The sequence below is a fragment of the Cnephaeus nilssonii genome (assembly GCF_951640355.1).
Source record: "Cnephaeus nilssonii genome assembly, chromosome: 2".
NCBI classification, from domain to species: Eukaryota; Metazoa; Chordata; class Mammalia; order Chiroptera; family Vespertilionidae; genus Cnephaeus; species Cnephaeus nilssonii.
In genome coordinates this window covers 12,709,950-12,726,805 of record NC_137073.1, presented here as the reverse complement: position 1 = coordinate 12,726,805, position 16,856 = coordinate 12,709,950, and the positions used below count along the sequence as shown (strand labels likewise).

Below are 16,856 nucleotides of genomic sequence, written 5' to 3'. Positions count from 1 at the left end.
TACTATGCTCCGTTTTACATTCCCACCAGTAGTGCACAAGGTTCCAGAGAAATTGAAAATAACCAACAACCTAGAATTCTAATCCAGTGAAAATGTCCTTCAAGAATGAAGAGGAGCCCTAGCTGGTTTGGCTCAGTGGATAGAGCATCGGCCTGCGGACTGAAGGGTCCCGGGTTCGATTCCAGTCAAGGGCACGTGCCAGGTTGTGGGCTCGATCCTCTCTAGAGGGCATGCAGGAGACAGCCGATCAATGATTCTCTCTCATCATTGATGTTTCTATCTCTTCTCTTTCCCTTCCTCTCTGAAATCAGTAAAATATGTATATGTGTGTGTGTGTGTTTGTTTATTTATATTTATATATATATTTAAAGAGAGAATGAAGGGGAGCCCTAGTGAGTGTGGCTTGGTTGATTGGAGCGTCATCCCATGCACCTAAGGGTCAAGGGTTCAATCCCCAGGCGGGATGTGTATGGGAGGCAACCAATTGGTGTTTCTCTCTCACATTGATATTTCTCTCTCTCCCTTTCCCTTCCCCCCTCTCTCATTTTTTAAAAATATATATTTTATTGATTTTTTTACAGAGAGGAAGGGAGAGGGATAGAGAGCTAGAAACATCGATGAGAGAGAAACATTGACCAGCTGCCTCCTGCACACCCCCTACTGGGGATGTGCCCACAACCAATGTACATGCTGTTGACCGGAATCGAACCTGGGACCTTTCAGTTCGCAGACCGACGCTCTATCCACTGAGCCAAACCGGTTTCAGCTCTCTCTCATTTAAAAAAAATTTTTTTTAATTGATTTTTTTACAGAGGGGAAGGGAGAGGGATAGAGAGTTAGAAACATCGATCAGCTGCCTCCTGCACACCTCCTCCTGAGGATGTACCTGCAACCAAGGTACATGCCCTTGACCGGAATCGAACCTGGCACCTTTCAGTCCGCAGGCCGAAGCTCTATTCACTGAGCCAAACCGGTTAGGGCTTCCTCTCTCTCTCTTAAATAAATAAATAAATAAATAAAGGGGAAATAAAGACTGTTTCAGACGGACAAACACAGAAAGTTGTCACCAGCAGCTCCTTACTAAAGGAGATACCTAAGGATGTTCTTCAGGCAGAAGGAAAATGCTCTCAGGTAGAAACTCCTGGACACTATGGGGTAACTCTAGTTGACTTTCAGTTGGTAAAACAATAATAATGTTTTGTGCCCTAACCGGTTTGGCTCGGTGGATAGAGCGTCGGCCTGCGGACTCGAGGGTCCCAGGTTCGATTCCAGTCAGGGGCATGTACCTCGGTTGCGGGCACGTCCCCAGTGGAGGGTGTGCAGGAGGCCGCTGATTGGTGTTTCTCTCTCATCAATGTTTCTGACTCTCTCTCTCCCTCTCCATAAAAAAATCAATGAAATATATTTTAGAAAAAATAAAAATAAAATAATCTTTTGTGAGGTTTAAGACATATATAGAATTAAAATACAGGATACCAGTAGCCCATCAGTGTGTGAGGAAGGTGAAGGGAGGAAATTCTGACCTTGTGTTGCCTTGGAAGAGGTAAATGCATTTAATTGGACTTAATACATAAAGGCTACCTATTGTAAACTTTACAGGAATCACTATCAGAATAGTAAAAGGGTTACTTTATTAGAGGGAGGAGATGGAACATGCAAAATATTCAAAAAGCTGGCAAGAAAGAACAAAACAAATAGAACCAATGACAAATAGAAAGCAAGTTAAGATGGTGGCCCCATGTTCAGTGATCCAACTCAGTGCAGCAGGACTAAGTGATACAATTAAAAGAAAAAACTGTCAAACTGGATCTTAACAAAAGACACAAAAGTAAGAGAATATAGAAAGGTTAAGTGTAAAAAGATGGAAAATGAAAGTCCTGCGAACAACAGCCAGAGAGCAGTCAATGCAGGCAGGATGAGGGCCGGGGAAAGTGCTTGTATGGGTCCCAGGAGGTTTTATTCTGAGAACTTTGAAAGCTATAGAGGAGTTGGACGTTTCCCTAGATGCACCACTTGAGGAGTTAGCCATATTTATTGTGCCCATATTCTTGTAGGAGTTTGTGTCTGCACATCAGCACACGTGCATACACACACACACACACACACACACACACACTTCCCTCCCACCTCTGGTCCTGGAGTTCCCCACATGACATTTCCTCTCATACCTCACTAGTCAGAATTTTCTTTGTCACATCAGCCTGCAGTGAAGGCCCAGCGGCTCTGTTTTCCATGCCAAGAAGTGAGCACTAACCTGTCCCAAGAGCCAGCTTCACTGTTTAGAACTTTAAAAAGGTAAACAGGTGATGGGTAGCGCTTCCTCCTTTCTCTTTTCTTCCCTTTGTTCTCTGAACTTGGAGTGCATGTACATAGTGGGATTTGTTCTGCACTGGATACTATAGAAAATTAAAAATCCATGTTTTCCCTACTTATCACCTTAAAGATGAATTTTCTGGGAGCTGTCAGAGGAGGAAGGCAGATATACCGGATGCATCAAAGTCTGAGACTTGGTCCTATGCTGACATCATTCCTGTCCTATGAGGGGAGGCGAAGGTGGCCCCGTGCGGGTGTGTGGGGCTCTTCAGTATGATCTGTGGGCTCAGGCTTCTGTGCTGTGAGTGCTATGACACCTTTTTCTCTTTAATTCGAATTTTTTTGTTTGTTTGACCAAGTGAGTGTTTATTCAAAGTTACCAAAGTGTAATATTCCTTAAATGTAAAAAGGAAACTGAAAAACAAACAGTTCAGCACTTAGCCTGTAATTTGAATTTCAATACGGTGGCTGTTGGGTGACGATATTGGTGGTTTTATTTTTTAAATGCCAGAAGAATAACTGTCATTTAAAAAAATGAGTTTTTGATATTTAAAGCAAAGAAGGTGACGTTGCATATCATTTCTTCTGCTCTGTGTCAGATACAGTCTAGACAAGGAGATGTAAACAGGACCTAGGGACAGACTGTCCACATCCTAAAGATATCCCTGTCCTTCCTGTAAATCTTTGGACATGATGCTTTCCTAAGAGCCTTCATAGCCCTGCCTTTGCCCTCACTGGGCCGGAACATATTAGTGGCCTCCAGGGATGCCCTCAGGCTACATTGGGTGGGTCAGAAATACTGTGTATGTTGGATAGTGACTAACCCCCTGGGTGTTGCTCCCCCTCTGTGGTGCTGGAATGATGAACATCTGCTTCCTGAGCTGGTAGGTAACTTATATGGCCTAGTTACTGTCCATTGCTGTGACCTCGATGGCTGGAAGAGGAGGAGTACTGACCATAGTTGGCACTTGTTTTGAGGTTTGTGGCCTCAGGTGCTGCTCTTGCCGAGGCCCCCAGGGGACATAGCCCTCCTCTGTGGGCCTGCCTTCCAAACCCACTGTCTGACCCAGCTCAGCTCCACATAGCCTGCGTGACAGGTGTCCATGATATCAGGGTATCCTGCGGTCTCATTAATAAAAGTGCCTTTTCCTGGGTATGCGCATGACATGAAATGAGGCTTCCAGAAGGTTCTGTTCATCAGGCAATGGGTGTCCATAGGGATTCTGTCAGCTTAGAACCAAACTGGTCTCTCCTCTTTCTTTCTTTCTTTCTTTCTTTCTTTCTTTCTTTCTTTCTTTCAGGAGTCTTAAAGGCATGTGAGTGCCAAATGGGGGGATTTATTTTTATTTTATTTTATTTTTTACAGTATATTGGAAAATGCATGTTTTATTTATTTATTTAAAAATATATTTTATTGATTTTTCACAGAGAGGAAGGGAGAGGGATAGAGAGCTAGAAACATCGATGAGAGAGAGACATCGACCAGCTGCCTCCTGCACACCCCCACCGGGGGATGTGCCCACAACCAATGCACATGCCCTTGACCGGAATCGAACCTGGGACCCTCCAGTCCGCAGACCGACACTCTATCCACTGAGCCAAACCGGTTTCGGCTATTTATTTATTTTTTTTTACTTTAATAGATCTTTATTGTTCAGATTATTACAGTTGTTCCTCCTTTTCCCCCCCATAGCTCCCCTCCACCTGGTTCCCATCCCACCCTCTTCCCTTAACTGTCCTCATCCATAGGTGTACGATTTTTGTCCAGTCTCTTCCCACACCCCCGACACCCCTTTCCCCCTGAGAGTTGTCAGTCCACTCCCTTTCTATGCCCCTGATTCTGTTATATTCACCAGTTTATTCTGTACATCAGATTTTTAATTCACTTGATTTTTAGATTCACTTGTTGATAGATATGTATTTGTTGTTCATAATTTTTATCTTTACTTATTTCTTCTTCTTCCTCTTCTTAAAGAATACCTTTCAGCATTTCATATAATACTGGTTTGGTGTTGATGAACTCCTTTAGCTTTTTCTTATCTGTGAAGCTCTTTAGCTGACCTTCAATTCTGAATGTCAGCTTGGCTGGGTAGAGTACCCTTGGTTGTAGGTTCTTGCTATTCATCACTTTGACTATTTCTTGCCACTCCCGTCTGGCCTGCATAGTTTCTGTTGAGAAATCAGCTGACAATCATATGGGTGCTCCCTTGTAGGTAATTAACTGTTTTTCTCTTGCTGCTTTTAATATTCTCTCTTTGTCTTTTGCTCTTGGCATTTTAATTATGATGTGTCTTGGTGTGGTCCTCTTTGGATTCCTTTTGTTTGGGGTTCTGTGCACTTCCTGGAGTTGTAAGTCTATTTCTTTCACCAGGTGGGGGAAGTTTTCAGTCATTGTTTCTTCAAATAGGTTTTCAGTATCTTGCTCTCTCTCTTCTTCTGGCACCCCCATAATTCTGATGTTGGTACACTTGAAGTTGTCCCAGAGGTTTCTTACACTATTTTCAAATTTTTGGATTCTTTTTTCTTTTAGCTTTTCCAGTTGAGTGTTTTTTGCTTCTTTGTATTTCAAATCTTTGACTTGATTCTTGTGTTCCTCTAGTTTGCTGTTGGGTGTCTGTATAATATTTTTTATTTCAGTCAGTGTATGTTTAATTTCTAGTTGGTCCTTTTCCATATCCTTGAGGGTCTCTCTCATATCCTCGTGGGTCTCGCTTAATTTATTGGCCTTTTCTAGGAAATTCTTGTAAAACCTTATAATCGTGGTTTTGAACTCTATCTCCAGTCGTTTGTTTTCCTCCATTTCTTTCATTTGTGATCTGTTTCTTTGTCTCCGCAGTTTCGCTGCTTCCCTGAGTTGGTAGGGTAGCTTTGTGTGCTAGGTGTCCTATATGGGCCAGTGGCTCGGCCTCCCCAGTTACCTGAGGTGGACACTCTTGGTGCCCCCCTTTGTGGACTGTGTGTACAGCCTTGTTGTAGTTAAGTCTTGATTGTTGTTGGTATCAGTGGGAGGAGTTGACCTCCAGGCCAATTGGCTGTGAGGATCAGCTGTGTCTATGCCGGGAGACAGCCTTATTCCACTAGACTTGCAAAATTGCAAAAGCCTCTGTGCTCAGCTTGGATGGGGCAGAGTTTCAGGGTGGAGCCTACAGCCTTGGCTTCCTGTCAGCCCTGCCCTATGAGGTTCCTGGGTCTCAGTGTCCCTCAGTGTCCCTCGGTACTCGCTGCAAGCACCTCTGAGAGAAAGGTGCCCTTGAGTTTCGCCTGCTGCCGGACAGTCTAGTCTCTCCCCCAATGAATCTGGATTCCCAGATTCTCGCCCGGAACTGGGGTTCAGTGCAGTCGGAGCTGGGGTTCAGCGCAGTCCGGAGCTTTTGTCTCCTTCCCGCTAGGGCAATCCAGCAGCACAGTCAACAGTCCATCTTCTGCGCGCATTCACGTGCGCATCTCCAGAGCTCTGCCTTTCACCGCTCCCCTGAGTTTCCGCCTTACAGTCCAGATTCCCCCCTATGAGCCTGGGTCCCCAGGGTCTCGCCTGGAACTGGGGTTCAGTGCAGTTGGAACTGGGGTTCAGTGCAGTCGGAACTGGGGTTCAGCGCAGTCCTGAGCTTTTATCTCCTTCCCACTAGAGAACGCCAGCCAGGCACTCAGCCGCCCCGTCCTCTCCGGCTCCGTCCTCTCCGCACGCGCGCGCCCATGTCTCTGTACCTCAGGCTTTTACAGCTCCTCTGGTTTTCCTTGTGGTTTTCTCTTTCCTTCTAGTTGTAGAATTTCCAGTCAGCCAGCCTCCTGTGGTTCTGGATGATGTCCGTTTTGTCTTTTAGTTGTATTTTTGAAATTGTTGTGCGAGGCTGCAGTTTAGGTGTTTACCTATGCTGCCATCTTGGTTTCTCCCTGGTCTCTCCTCTTTCTACACTGAGGATACTGAAGTCCAAAGGACAGGGTCACGCATCCCAGGTCCTGGCAGTCAGTACAGCCTGTCATTCACCAGTACAGCAAGTGCTCAAGGACTGGGAGCAGCAACTCTAATCAGAAGTGAGGCTGGGGCTGTGGGGACTATGACTGGGGTCCATTGTGCACATCACTGAGCATTCAGCATGAAAACCCCAGCCTCCTACACAGACATGGGGCCTTCAGACAGCCTTAGTCCTATTCCACTTTCATCATGACCTGTAGAGGCCTGACAGAGGTGGCTATTCAAGGACAGTCTTTGGGAAGAAGAGGTGGTGTTGGAACACAAGGCCAAGGACAGCAGTGAGGGGGTCAGGAAAGCTGACGTGTAGATAGATCAGTGTAGACACTAGAGTAGATATGTGTATGAGGGAAGTCCAGATAGAATGCAGAGAAAGATTCAGTATTTAGTGTTAACAACTGGCTTTCCATTTTGATGCAAGAAAGTGAGGTAGATTTTACATCCACATGCATTTCAGGTAAAGATCTAAATTTTTAAAAATTAAGATAAATAGAAGAATATATTTATAACTAGAGGCCCGGTGCACGAAATTCGTGTACGGGGGGAGGGGTGTCTCAGCCCAACCTGCACCCTCTCCAATCTGGGACCTCTTGGGGGATGTCTGACTGCCTGTTTAGGCCCTATCCAATGGATCGGGCCTAAACAGGCAGTCGGACATCCCTTTCACAATCTAGGACTGCTGGTTCCCAACTACTCGCCTGCCTGCCTTCCTGATTGCCCCTAACTGCTCTGCCTGCCAGCCTGATCACCCCCTAACCACTCCCCTGCCAGCCTGATCGACGCCTAACTGCCCTCCCCTGACACCCCGGTCACCCCCAAATGCCCTCCCTTGCATATTCCCTCTTTATTAGATAGGGTTTTTTCCTTTAGCATATTGGACAATCCTAACTGGTTTGGCTCAGTGGATGGAGCATTGGCCTGCAGAATCAAGGGTCCCAGGTTCGATTCTGGTCAAGGGCATGTACCTTGGTTGGGGGCACATACCCAGTGGGGAGTGTGTAGGAGGCAGCTGATCGATGTTTTTCTCTCATAGATGTTTCTAGCTCTCTATCCCTTTCCCTTCCTCTCTGTAAAAAAAAAAAATCAATAAAATATATATTATAAAAAAGAAACATTTAAGATTCCTTCATATCTGCCTGGCTGGTGTGACTCAATGGTTGAGACCCCAGGCTGCCACCGCTGGAAGGGGTTCGGGCCCTGGCCAGGCTGAGATCCCAGCCCAGAATGCCATCTCAGCCCAGCCAGGCTGAGACCCCTGCCCAGGCTGCCATCTCAGCCTGGCTGGGGATAGCCCGGGGGGGGGGGGCGGGTAGCCCGGTGGGGGTGCGCAGCTCCAGCCCAGGCTGCCTTCGCTGGCCTGAAGATCGCGCATTGGGGTTGCACTGCCCTGCTGGCCTGAGACTCCCGGCCCCCGAGCCCTAGGCCACTTTGCCCCGGATCGTGCACCGGGCCTCAGGGGTGAGGCACTGTCGGCCAGCCTGAGACCCCCGGCCCCCTAGCCCACGGCCGCTTTGCCCCGGGTTGTGCACTTTGCACCGGGGCTCGGGGGTGGGGCGCTGTCGGCTGGCCTGAGACCCGCGGCCACTTTGCCCCGGATCACGCACTTTGCGCCGGGGCTCGGGGCGGGCGCTGTCGGCCGGCCTGAGGCCCCCGAGCGCATGGCCCCTTTGCCCCGGATCGCGCACCGGGCCTCGGGGGCGGGGCGCTGTCGGCCGGCCTGAGACCCCCAGCCCCCGAGTCCACGGCCGCTTTGCCCCGGATCGCGCACTTTGCACTGGGCCTCGGGGGCGGGGCGCTGTTGGCCGGCCTGAGGCCCCCGAGCCCGTGGCCGCTTTGCCCCGGATCGTGCATCGGGCCTCGGGGGCGGGGCGCTGTCGGCTGGCCTGAGACCCCCAGCCCCCCAGCCCGTGGCTGCTTTGCCCCGGATCGCGCACCGGGCCTTGGGGGCGGGGCGCTGTCGGCTGGCCTGAGACCCCCGGCCCCCCAGTCCATGGCCGCTTTGCCCCGGATCATGCACTGGGCCTCAGGGGCGGGGCGCTGTCGGCCGGCCTGAGACCCCCGGCCCCCCAGCCCGTGGCCGCTTTGCCCGGGATCGCGTGCTGGGGCTCGGAGCTAAGAGGACTGGGCGCCGCCATCTTGTGGCCATGGGCGTCGCCATTTTGTCGCGGAGTGGTGGCTAATTTGCATATTACTCTATTATTAGATAGATTTGGAATGAGGAAGGCCTACCTATGTAAGATTGGAGAAAAATCTATAAAGGAAGAGGTTTCCAAATCTGATTTCATAAAAATAAAACATTTTGTGTGACCAAAATTAACATAAACGAGGTATTTTTTAAAAGTGACTTTAGCCCTGGCCGGGGGGCTCAGTTGGTAGGAGTGTTGTCCCATACACCAAAAGGTTGCAGGTATAGGTTCAATGTCCAGTCAGGGCATGGACAGGAGGCAACTGGTTGATGTTTCTCTGCCCCATTGATGTTTCTCTCCCACATTGTGTTTCTCTCTTTCTCTCCCTCCCTTCTTCCCGCCTTCCCTCCCTCCCCCTATCTCTCTAAAACCAATAAACATATCCTCGGTTGAGGATTTTTTTTTAAGTGACTTTAGAGAAAAAAAATCTTTTTTATACGTAGCCAGAGGTTAATAGTAAGAATATTTAAAGACCAATGTAAATCATTAAGAGCCCAGCTGGGTGTGACTCAGCAGTTGAGCATGGACCCAGGAACCAAGAGGTTACTGGTTCAATTCCTGGTCAGGGCACATGCCCAGATTGTGAGCTCAATCCCCAGTAGGGGGGCGTGCAAGAGGCAGCCTATTAATGATTCTCTCTCATTATTGTCTAGTAGCCCTGTGCACGAATCTGTGCAGCAGTAGCTCTCTGCGGGACCTGGCCACTCCGCGCCCACTGCCCAAAGGCTCTCCGTGGCCCAGAGGCCCATCCACGGCCCAGAGTCCCATCTGCGGCTGGGCACGGAACGCTTGCCTCGTCACCGCAGCGACAAAGCAAGCATTCTGCCAGGCTGCTCACGCTACCGGCTGTCAGCAGTCGCCCCCCGGGACTGGGGGACTCTGGCGGGGCTGAGAGGACTGGGCGCTGCCATCTTTGTAACCGAGTGACGATTAATTTGCATATTACCTTTAAAATGTATATACATATATATATTATTGATTCTCTACAGAGAGGAAGGGAGAGGGATAGAGAGCCAGAATCATCGATGAGAGACTGAGAGAGAGACATTGATCAGCTGCTTCCTACACATCCCCCACTGTGGATGTGCCAGCAACCAAGCAAGGTACATACCCTTGACTGGAATTGAACCTGGGACCCCTCAGTCCGCAGGCCAATGCTCTATCCACTGAGCCAAACCTGTCAGGGCAACATATTACCCTTTTATTAGATAGGATGTTTCTATCTCCCTCTCCCTTCCTCTCTCTGAAATAAAAAAAAACCAATTTTTTAAAAAGTCACTAAGAAACTCATAATCAGCACAGTAGAAAGTGGGCAAAAGGCATGAATAAGGTAACTTACAGAGGGAGGAATTTATTTATTTATTTATTTAAAATATATTTTATTGATTTTTCACAGAGTGGAAGGGAGAGGGACAGAGAGCTAGAAACATCGATGAGAGAGAGACATCGACCAGCTGCCTCCTGCACACCCCCCACCGGGGGATGTGCCCGCAACCAATGTACATGCCCTTGACCGGAATCGAACCTGGGACCTTCCAGTCCGCAGACTGATGCTCTATCCACTGAGCCAAACCGGTTTCGGCCAGAGGGAGGAATTTAAACGACAACCAAAAACTGCCAGCCTGACTTAACTAAAATAAATTGTTATTTTCTGGCTAATCACATGACAATTGGAGGTGAATGCCACCCAGGGAGTGACTGGAGGACAGAATGAACACTCTGTTAAACTTACATACTTTCCCCCGCCATCCCCTACATTCCATTCTGTGGCGGTTCTCAGACATGTGCACAGGAGTTCTGGCTGCCTTGAAGTGGGCCTACACAAGGAGTGGGCAAGGGTTGACGCTGCTGCTGGAACATCCAGGAGGTTGGGTGTACTTTGCAGCAAATAAGTCTGCTCTTTAGAAGAAGGACAAGCAGAACAGCTGTGTCATGTTCCTAGTTACATGCATAAAAGTGCAAGTCCAAATAATAATCTGTGTGTTCACTTACACATCTACTTAAATACAGAGGAAAGACCTGGAAGATTCCTGGGGCTTAACCGATCCCACTGGGGAATGGGAGGCAGGAAGAAGATGCCAGCCCTTTGTACTTTTTCTTGAATTGTTTGCATTTTTAGTTCGTATAGAAGGATATCCATATGATTCTGAAAACGTGGATTAATAGGAGATGATGTTGGGCTGCTGTTGACGTGCCTTCCTTCTTTGCAGATATGGATCCTGGCGGGAGCCTGTCAACCCCTACTATGTCAACTCTGGCTATGCCCTCGCTCCAGCCACCAGCACCAATGACAGTGAGCAGCAGAGCCTCTCCAGCGACGCGGACAGCCTGTCCCTCACTGACAGCAGTGTGTAAGTCCCCCCTGCCTGGGTGAGTGCAGCCCTCATGGAGCATGGTAGCCTGTGCCAGTCTGAGCTGGGGCTTTATCTTGACGGAAAGTGACTTGTGGCCTTTCTCCCAACTCGGTGTTAGTACATCTGACGTACAGATAGACAAGCTGCATTGTAGGAAGTGTTGTTTAAAATCCTAACATAGCCTGGCAAGTGTGGCTTAGTTGGTTGAGTGTCGTCCTATGTACTGGGAGGTCACCGGTTTGATTCCCGGTTGGGGCACATGCTCAGGTTGCAGGCTAGACCCCCAGTGGTGGTGGTGTGGGGGGGTCGCCATGCGGGAGGTAGCCGATCACTGTTTCTTAACTCTCTCCTTCTCCCTTCTTCTCTCTGAAATCAATAAAAACTTTTTTTTAAATTCTAACATAAACTAGAATTGAGTTTTGCATTAGTTGCTTTTCTCCGAGGCCGAGGTTACAGGAACCTTTGAAAGAGGAGAAACCATGGGGTGACATTGAAACAAATTTTAGGGCTGCCTGGGCTAGAGCACTTTGGTTCTGTTTTGCTCTTTGGTTTTTATAGTGTGGGGTTCACTTTAAAGATCAGCACTTGTTAGCAACCAAGCAGAGGGTGACTGCCTGCCCAGGCAAATGTGACCCTGGAAGGCTGCACTGTTGTGCAGGTGCATTTCTTGTCCTCACTGTTATGCACTTACCAGTTTTTTAAACTTAGAAATTGTCATATAGGTGAGCAGTCCCCTATCATCTCACCATGGGGAGAGAGGGAGATGCAAGCAAGGGAGGAAGTTGGTGCAGCTGGTTCTGTGTGCTGGCCCAGTGCCCAGATATTTCAACTGAGGCTTGCATGTCCAAGAGGTCTCAGTGACCACAAACAGCCATGTTGAGCCTCCGTGTTCTCTGTGCTGGCAGCAGATCTTTCATCCTCTCCTTTTGTGGGAAAGTACTTGTTTTCTGACACCTTCTCCTTCACATTGGCAGATGGCTTGTTGGGGTACAAGTGCACATTAGAAGCTTGATGGTGTCAAACATTGTCTTACTAGATGAGGGCATTGCCTGTCACTCGCTGAAGTCATTTGGGGTCTTGACCCTGCTGCCCATGATGTCAGACTTGCCCAGCTTTTGGTACTTTTGCCATTTGCTATCTGACCAGCACTGATAGGAAGTATTTGTTTAGGGTTGGGCCCTAGGGGTGGGGGCTGCCTCCTGGACACCCTCCATCCTCAGGGCCAGAAAGTCTTTGGCTGTGACATTGAGCAGGTAGGTGTGAGCTCACTGACTGCAGGGTGTTAGGTCGATACCGAGAGGAACAGGCCAAATGAAATTAAAAAGCAAAGTTTATTGTTAGACCTGTGAACAGAAGGGTTGAGACCAAAGTAATGTCAGCAAGTAAGAGTAGGGAGGGCAAGTATTTCTATGTCTCTTACTTATGTGGGTGGGAGCGAACAGTTAAGCTGGATGCAGCTGCAGGAGGTTGCAGGGAGCCAACTCTAAAGCTGCTCTTCTTGGCCCCTTAGCTCTCTCTTGTGACACCTGAAATGAGAATAACAGGAAAACTGCAGAGAGGGCAGGAGCCCCGAGTGGGCACAGTGGAAAAGTACTGAGTGCAGGGGAAAGCTATAGAATAATGTACCTTACACAGGGTTCTTTCCCCACAAGGTAGACCTCATAGGGCCTAGAGCAACAAGCTTTCAGCTGGTCACAGGGAGACTTTTCCATCCAGCCTATTTCATCATATGAAAAATTTGAGGAGTCATAGATTAAATAAGAAAGAAAATAAGGACTATTTGACCCAATAATCCCACTTCTAGGACTATATCCCAAGAAACCAGAAGTACCAATCAGAAAGGATATATGCACCCCTATGTTCATAGCAGCACAATTCACCATAGCTAAGATTTAGAAACAGCCTAAATGCCCATCAACAGATGAGTAGATTTGAAAACTGTGGTACTTCTACACAATGGAATATTACGCTGCTGTAAAAATGAAGGAACTCTTACCATTTGCAACAGCATGGATGGAACTGGAGAGCATCATGCTAAGTGAAATAAGCCAGTCGGAGAAAGATAAATATCATATGATCTTACTCATTTGTGGTATATAATGAACAACATAAACGGATGAACAAAAATAGAGTGGGGGGGGGAATAATCTAGAATATAATAGAAGTAATCGTGTTATTTACAGATTTTTAATATTTCCTACAACTTTTGTGATATCATACTATGTTAGTACAGTTTTGGTAATATTATTATACTTAAAATTCTTTTATTCTTGAAATATTAATGTTTATTGCATGTAATATTATATGTAAGATCATTTTTCTTGAATAATTGGTGTTTATTGTATGTAACATCATATTTAAAATCATTTGTCTTGAGATATTAATGTCTATTGCATGCAACATTATATTTAAGATCATTTTTCTTTATTTTTATTTTTTTTAAAATATATTTTATTGATTTTTTACAGAGAGGAAGAGAGAGGGATAGAGAGTTAGAAACATCGATGAGAGAGAAACATTGATCAGCTGCCTCTTGCACACCCCCTACTGGGGATGTGCCCGCAACCAAGGTACATGCCCTTGACTGGAATCGAACCTGGGACCTTTCAGTCCGCAGGCTGATGCTCTATCCACCGAGCCAAACCGGTTTCGGCAGATCATTTTTCTTAAAAAAAAAAAAAAAAAACACTATTTTTTTTATTGATTTCAGAGAGGAAGAGATAGGGAGAGATAGAAACATCAGTGATGAGAGAGAATCATCAATTGGCTGCCTCTTGCATGCCCCCTACTGGGGATTGAGCCCACAATCCAGGTATGTGCCCTGACTGGGAATTGAATCATGACCTCCTGGTTCATAGATCAAGGCTCAACTACTGAGCCATATCGGCTGGGCGAATGCATACTTTTAAATTGTGTCCCACTTGACCTAGCTGGTTTGGCTCAGTGGGTAGAGCATCAGCCCTCGGACTGAAGGGTTCTGGGTTCAATTCCGGTCAAGGGCATGTACCTTAGTTGCAGGCTGGATCCCTGGCCTTGGTCTGGGAGTGCGTGCGGAGGCAACTAATCAATGTCACTCTCCTTCCTCCCTTTTCCCTTCTCCCTCCTCCCTTCTCCCTCTCCCATTCTCTCTAAAACTCAATGGAAGAATATTGATTAACCCCCCCCCCAAATAAATAAATAAATAAATAGTGAGGATTAACCAAAAAAATAGTGTCCCACTTAACATGCCATTTTTATAGTTCATACCTTTCGTTTGCCTGTCTTTGTGAGTATATATATGTATTTTTTTGGTGGTGGTTGTTAATCCTTACCCAAGGATAGTTTTTCATTGATTTTGTGAAACAGAGAGAAACATTGATGTGAGAAAGACACATTGATTGGTTGCCTCCTACATGCACCACGACTGGGGCCAGGGATCAAATCTGCAACCCAGGTACATGCCCTTGATTGGGAATCGAACCCACGACCTTTTGGTGTGCAGGCCAACACTCTCATCACTGAGACACCAGCTAGGGCACCTGCTGTTTGTGTTTTTTTTTTTTTTTTTTTTTTTTTTTTTTATCTCATCTGTAAACATTCTTGAATATTTTGTTGACCTTCAAAACCAATCAGTAGTAGTTGAAATCCAATCGGTATTTGTTAAATGAATTTTTTCAACTATAATTTACATTCAGTATTATTTTGTATTAGTTTCAGGTGTACAGTATAGTGGTTAGACAATCATATACTTTACAAACTGTTCCCCCTGATATTTTCATAGCACCATACATAATTATTCCAATGTTATTGACTATATTTCCTATGCTGTACTTCACATCCCTGTAACTGTTTTGTAATGAGTCTTAAATTTCTTCACCTTGTTCACCTAGTCTCCCAACCCCCCCTCCCTCTAGCAACCATCAGTCTGTTCTCTGTATCTATGAGACTATTTTTATTTTGTTAGTTTATTTTTTCCTTTAGATTCCACACATAAGTGAAATCATAAGGTATTTGTCTTTCTCTGAATGACTTATTTCAATTCGCATAATACCCTCTAGGTCCATCCATGCTGTCACAAATGGTAAAATTTTATTCTTTTTTATGGCTGAGTAATATTCCATTGTATACATGTATCACAACTTTTTTTAAACATATAATCATTAACCTCACTGCTTTTCTTTTGTATACACACACACACACACACACACACACACACACACACACACACACATATATATATATATATATATATGTATGTATATGTACATATATATTTTTTGAATTGATTTTTTACAGAGAGGAAGGGGGAGGGATGGAGAGTTAGAAACATCGATGAGAGAGAAACTTCGATCAGCTGCCTCCTGCACACCTTCTACTGGGGATGTGCCCGCGACCAAGGTACATGCCCTTGACCGGAATTGAACCTCGGACCTTTCAGTCTGCAGGCTGACGCTCTATCCACTGAGCCAAACCGGTTAGGCGACAACTTTTTAAAAAATATATATATATTTTTATTGATTTCAGAGAGGAAGGGAGAGAAAGAGAGAGAAACATCAATAATGAGAGGAAATCATTGATTGGTTGCCTCCTGCACGCCCTCTACTGGGGACCGAGCCTGCAACCCAGGCATGTGCGCTTTAATGGAATCGAACCTGGGACCCTTGCGTCCACAGGCCAACACTCTATACACTGAGCCAAACCGGCTAAGGCGTATCACAACTTTTTTTATCCATCTATTTATGGGCACCTGGTTGCTTCCTTGTCTTGGCTATTGTGAATAATACTGCTATGAACGTAGGGGTGCATATATGCTTTTGAATTAGTGTTTGGGGTTTCTTCATATATATATACCCAGAACTGGAATGGCTAGGTCATAAGGCAGTTCCATTTTAAATTTTTGAGGACCTTCCATACTGTTTTTCATGGTGGCTGCATGAGGGTTCCCTTTTCTCCCTCGTGCAGCCACTATGGAAAACAGTATGTTATTTGTTGACTTATTGATGATAGCCATTCTGACAGGTGTGAGGTGATATCTCATAGTGCTTTTAATTTGCATTTCTGATGATTAGTGATGTTGAGTATCTTCATATGTCTATTGGCCATTTGTATGTCCTCTTTGGGGAAGTGTCTATTCAGGTCCTCTGCCCATCATTTGCCTGTCTTCAAGGATTTTTCTGACATCTCAATTTTAGTGTACAGGATAGGTTATCATAAGCTGTTTCTGAACCAAACTTAGCCAGTCACCCATCATTGTAAGTCTTGAGCTCTCTCCGTTTCAATGACCATGTAGTGACATCGCTAGATGAATCTGTCCCTTCAGGTTGAACTTCTGAATGTGGTATTTCTCATGGACCATTTCATTCTCCTTTATTTTGAATCTTGAAGATAAAATGTTGACATGTTTTTAAGCAACTTCTTACTTGAAATTATTGGGGTTTCAAACAGTACCTGCCATGAATGTAAAATATCATAAAACGGTTACATTCAGCTGCAGCCCTGCAGATGTCCACAACTGCTGAAAGCACAAGATGGATAGCATTTGTAGCATCTGGTTTTCCTCTTCCCCAATACTCTGTTACTAAAATGAAAGTTAATCTGCCTAGGTAATTTTCAATTTCCTTGAAAAGTATCTTAATTCTATCCAATAAAATATGTTTGCTGAGGGGAAGATATAAAAATTTTAAAATGGCCCAACCAGCATGGCTCAGTGGTTGATTGTCGAACTATGAACCAGGAGGTCATGGTTCAATTCCTGATCAGGGCACATGCCTGGGTTGGGAGTTCAATCCCCATTAGGGAACGTGCAGGAGGCAACTGATTAATGATTCTCATCATTGATGTTTCTATCTCTCTCCCTCCCCCTTCCTCTCTGAAATCAATAAAAGAATATTTTAAAATAAATAAATAAATAAACTAAAAAATGTTTTCCTCCTGATATTTTGTTCATCTTGATTTATAATGAGTCAGAAATGTAGGAAAGTCAAGAATTTGGAATGTAAAATTATGACATATTTGAATGTATATTAGATGCAAAAATACAGGATTGTGTGTTTT

The 16,856-nt window shown here is 45.8% G+C and overlaps 1 protein-coding gene across 2 annotated transcripts in view; it reads left to right on the top strand.

Annotated features, from left to right (window-relative positions):
* Window positions 1–16,856, top strand: part of AXIN1 (axin 1) — a 90,081-nt gene that overhangs the window by 51,526 nt on the left and 21,699 nt on the right. For both annotated transcript variants that reach the window (XM_079790626.1, XM_079790627.1), the window contains exon 3: window positions 10,680–10,820. In XM_079790626.1, the coding sequence (XP_079646752.1) occupies window positions 10,680–10,820 (141 nt within the window). The remainder of the gene's footprint in view (window positions 1–10,679; window positions 10,821–16,856) is intronic.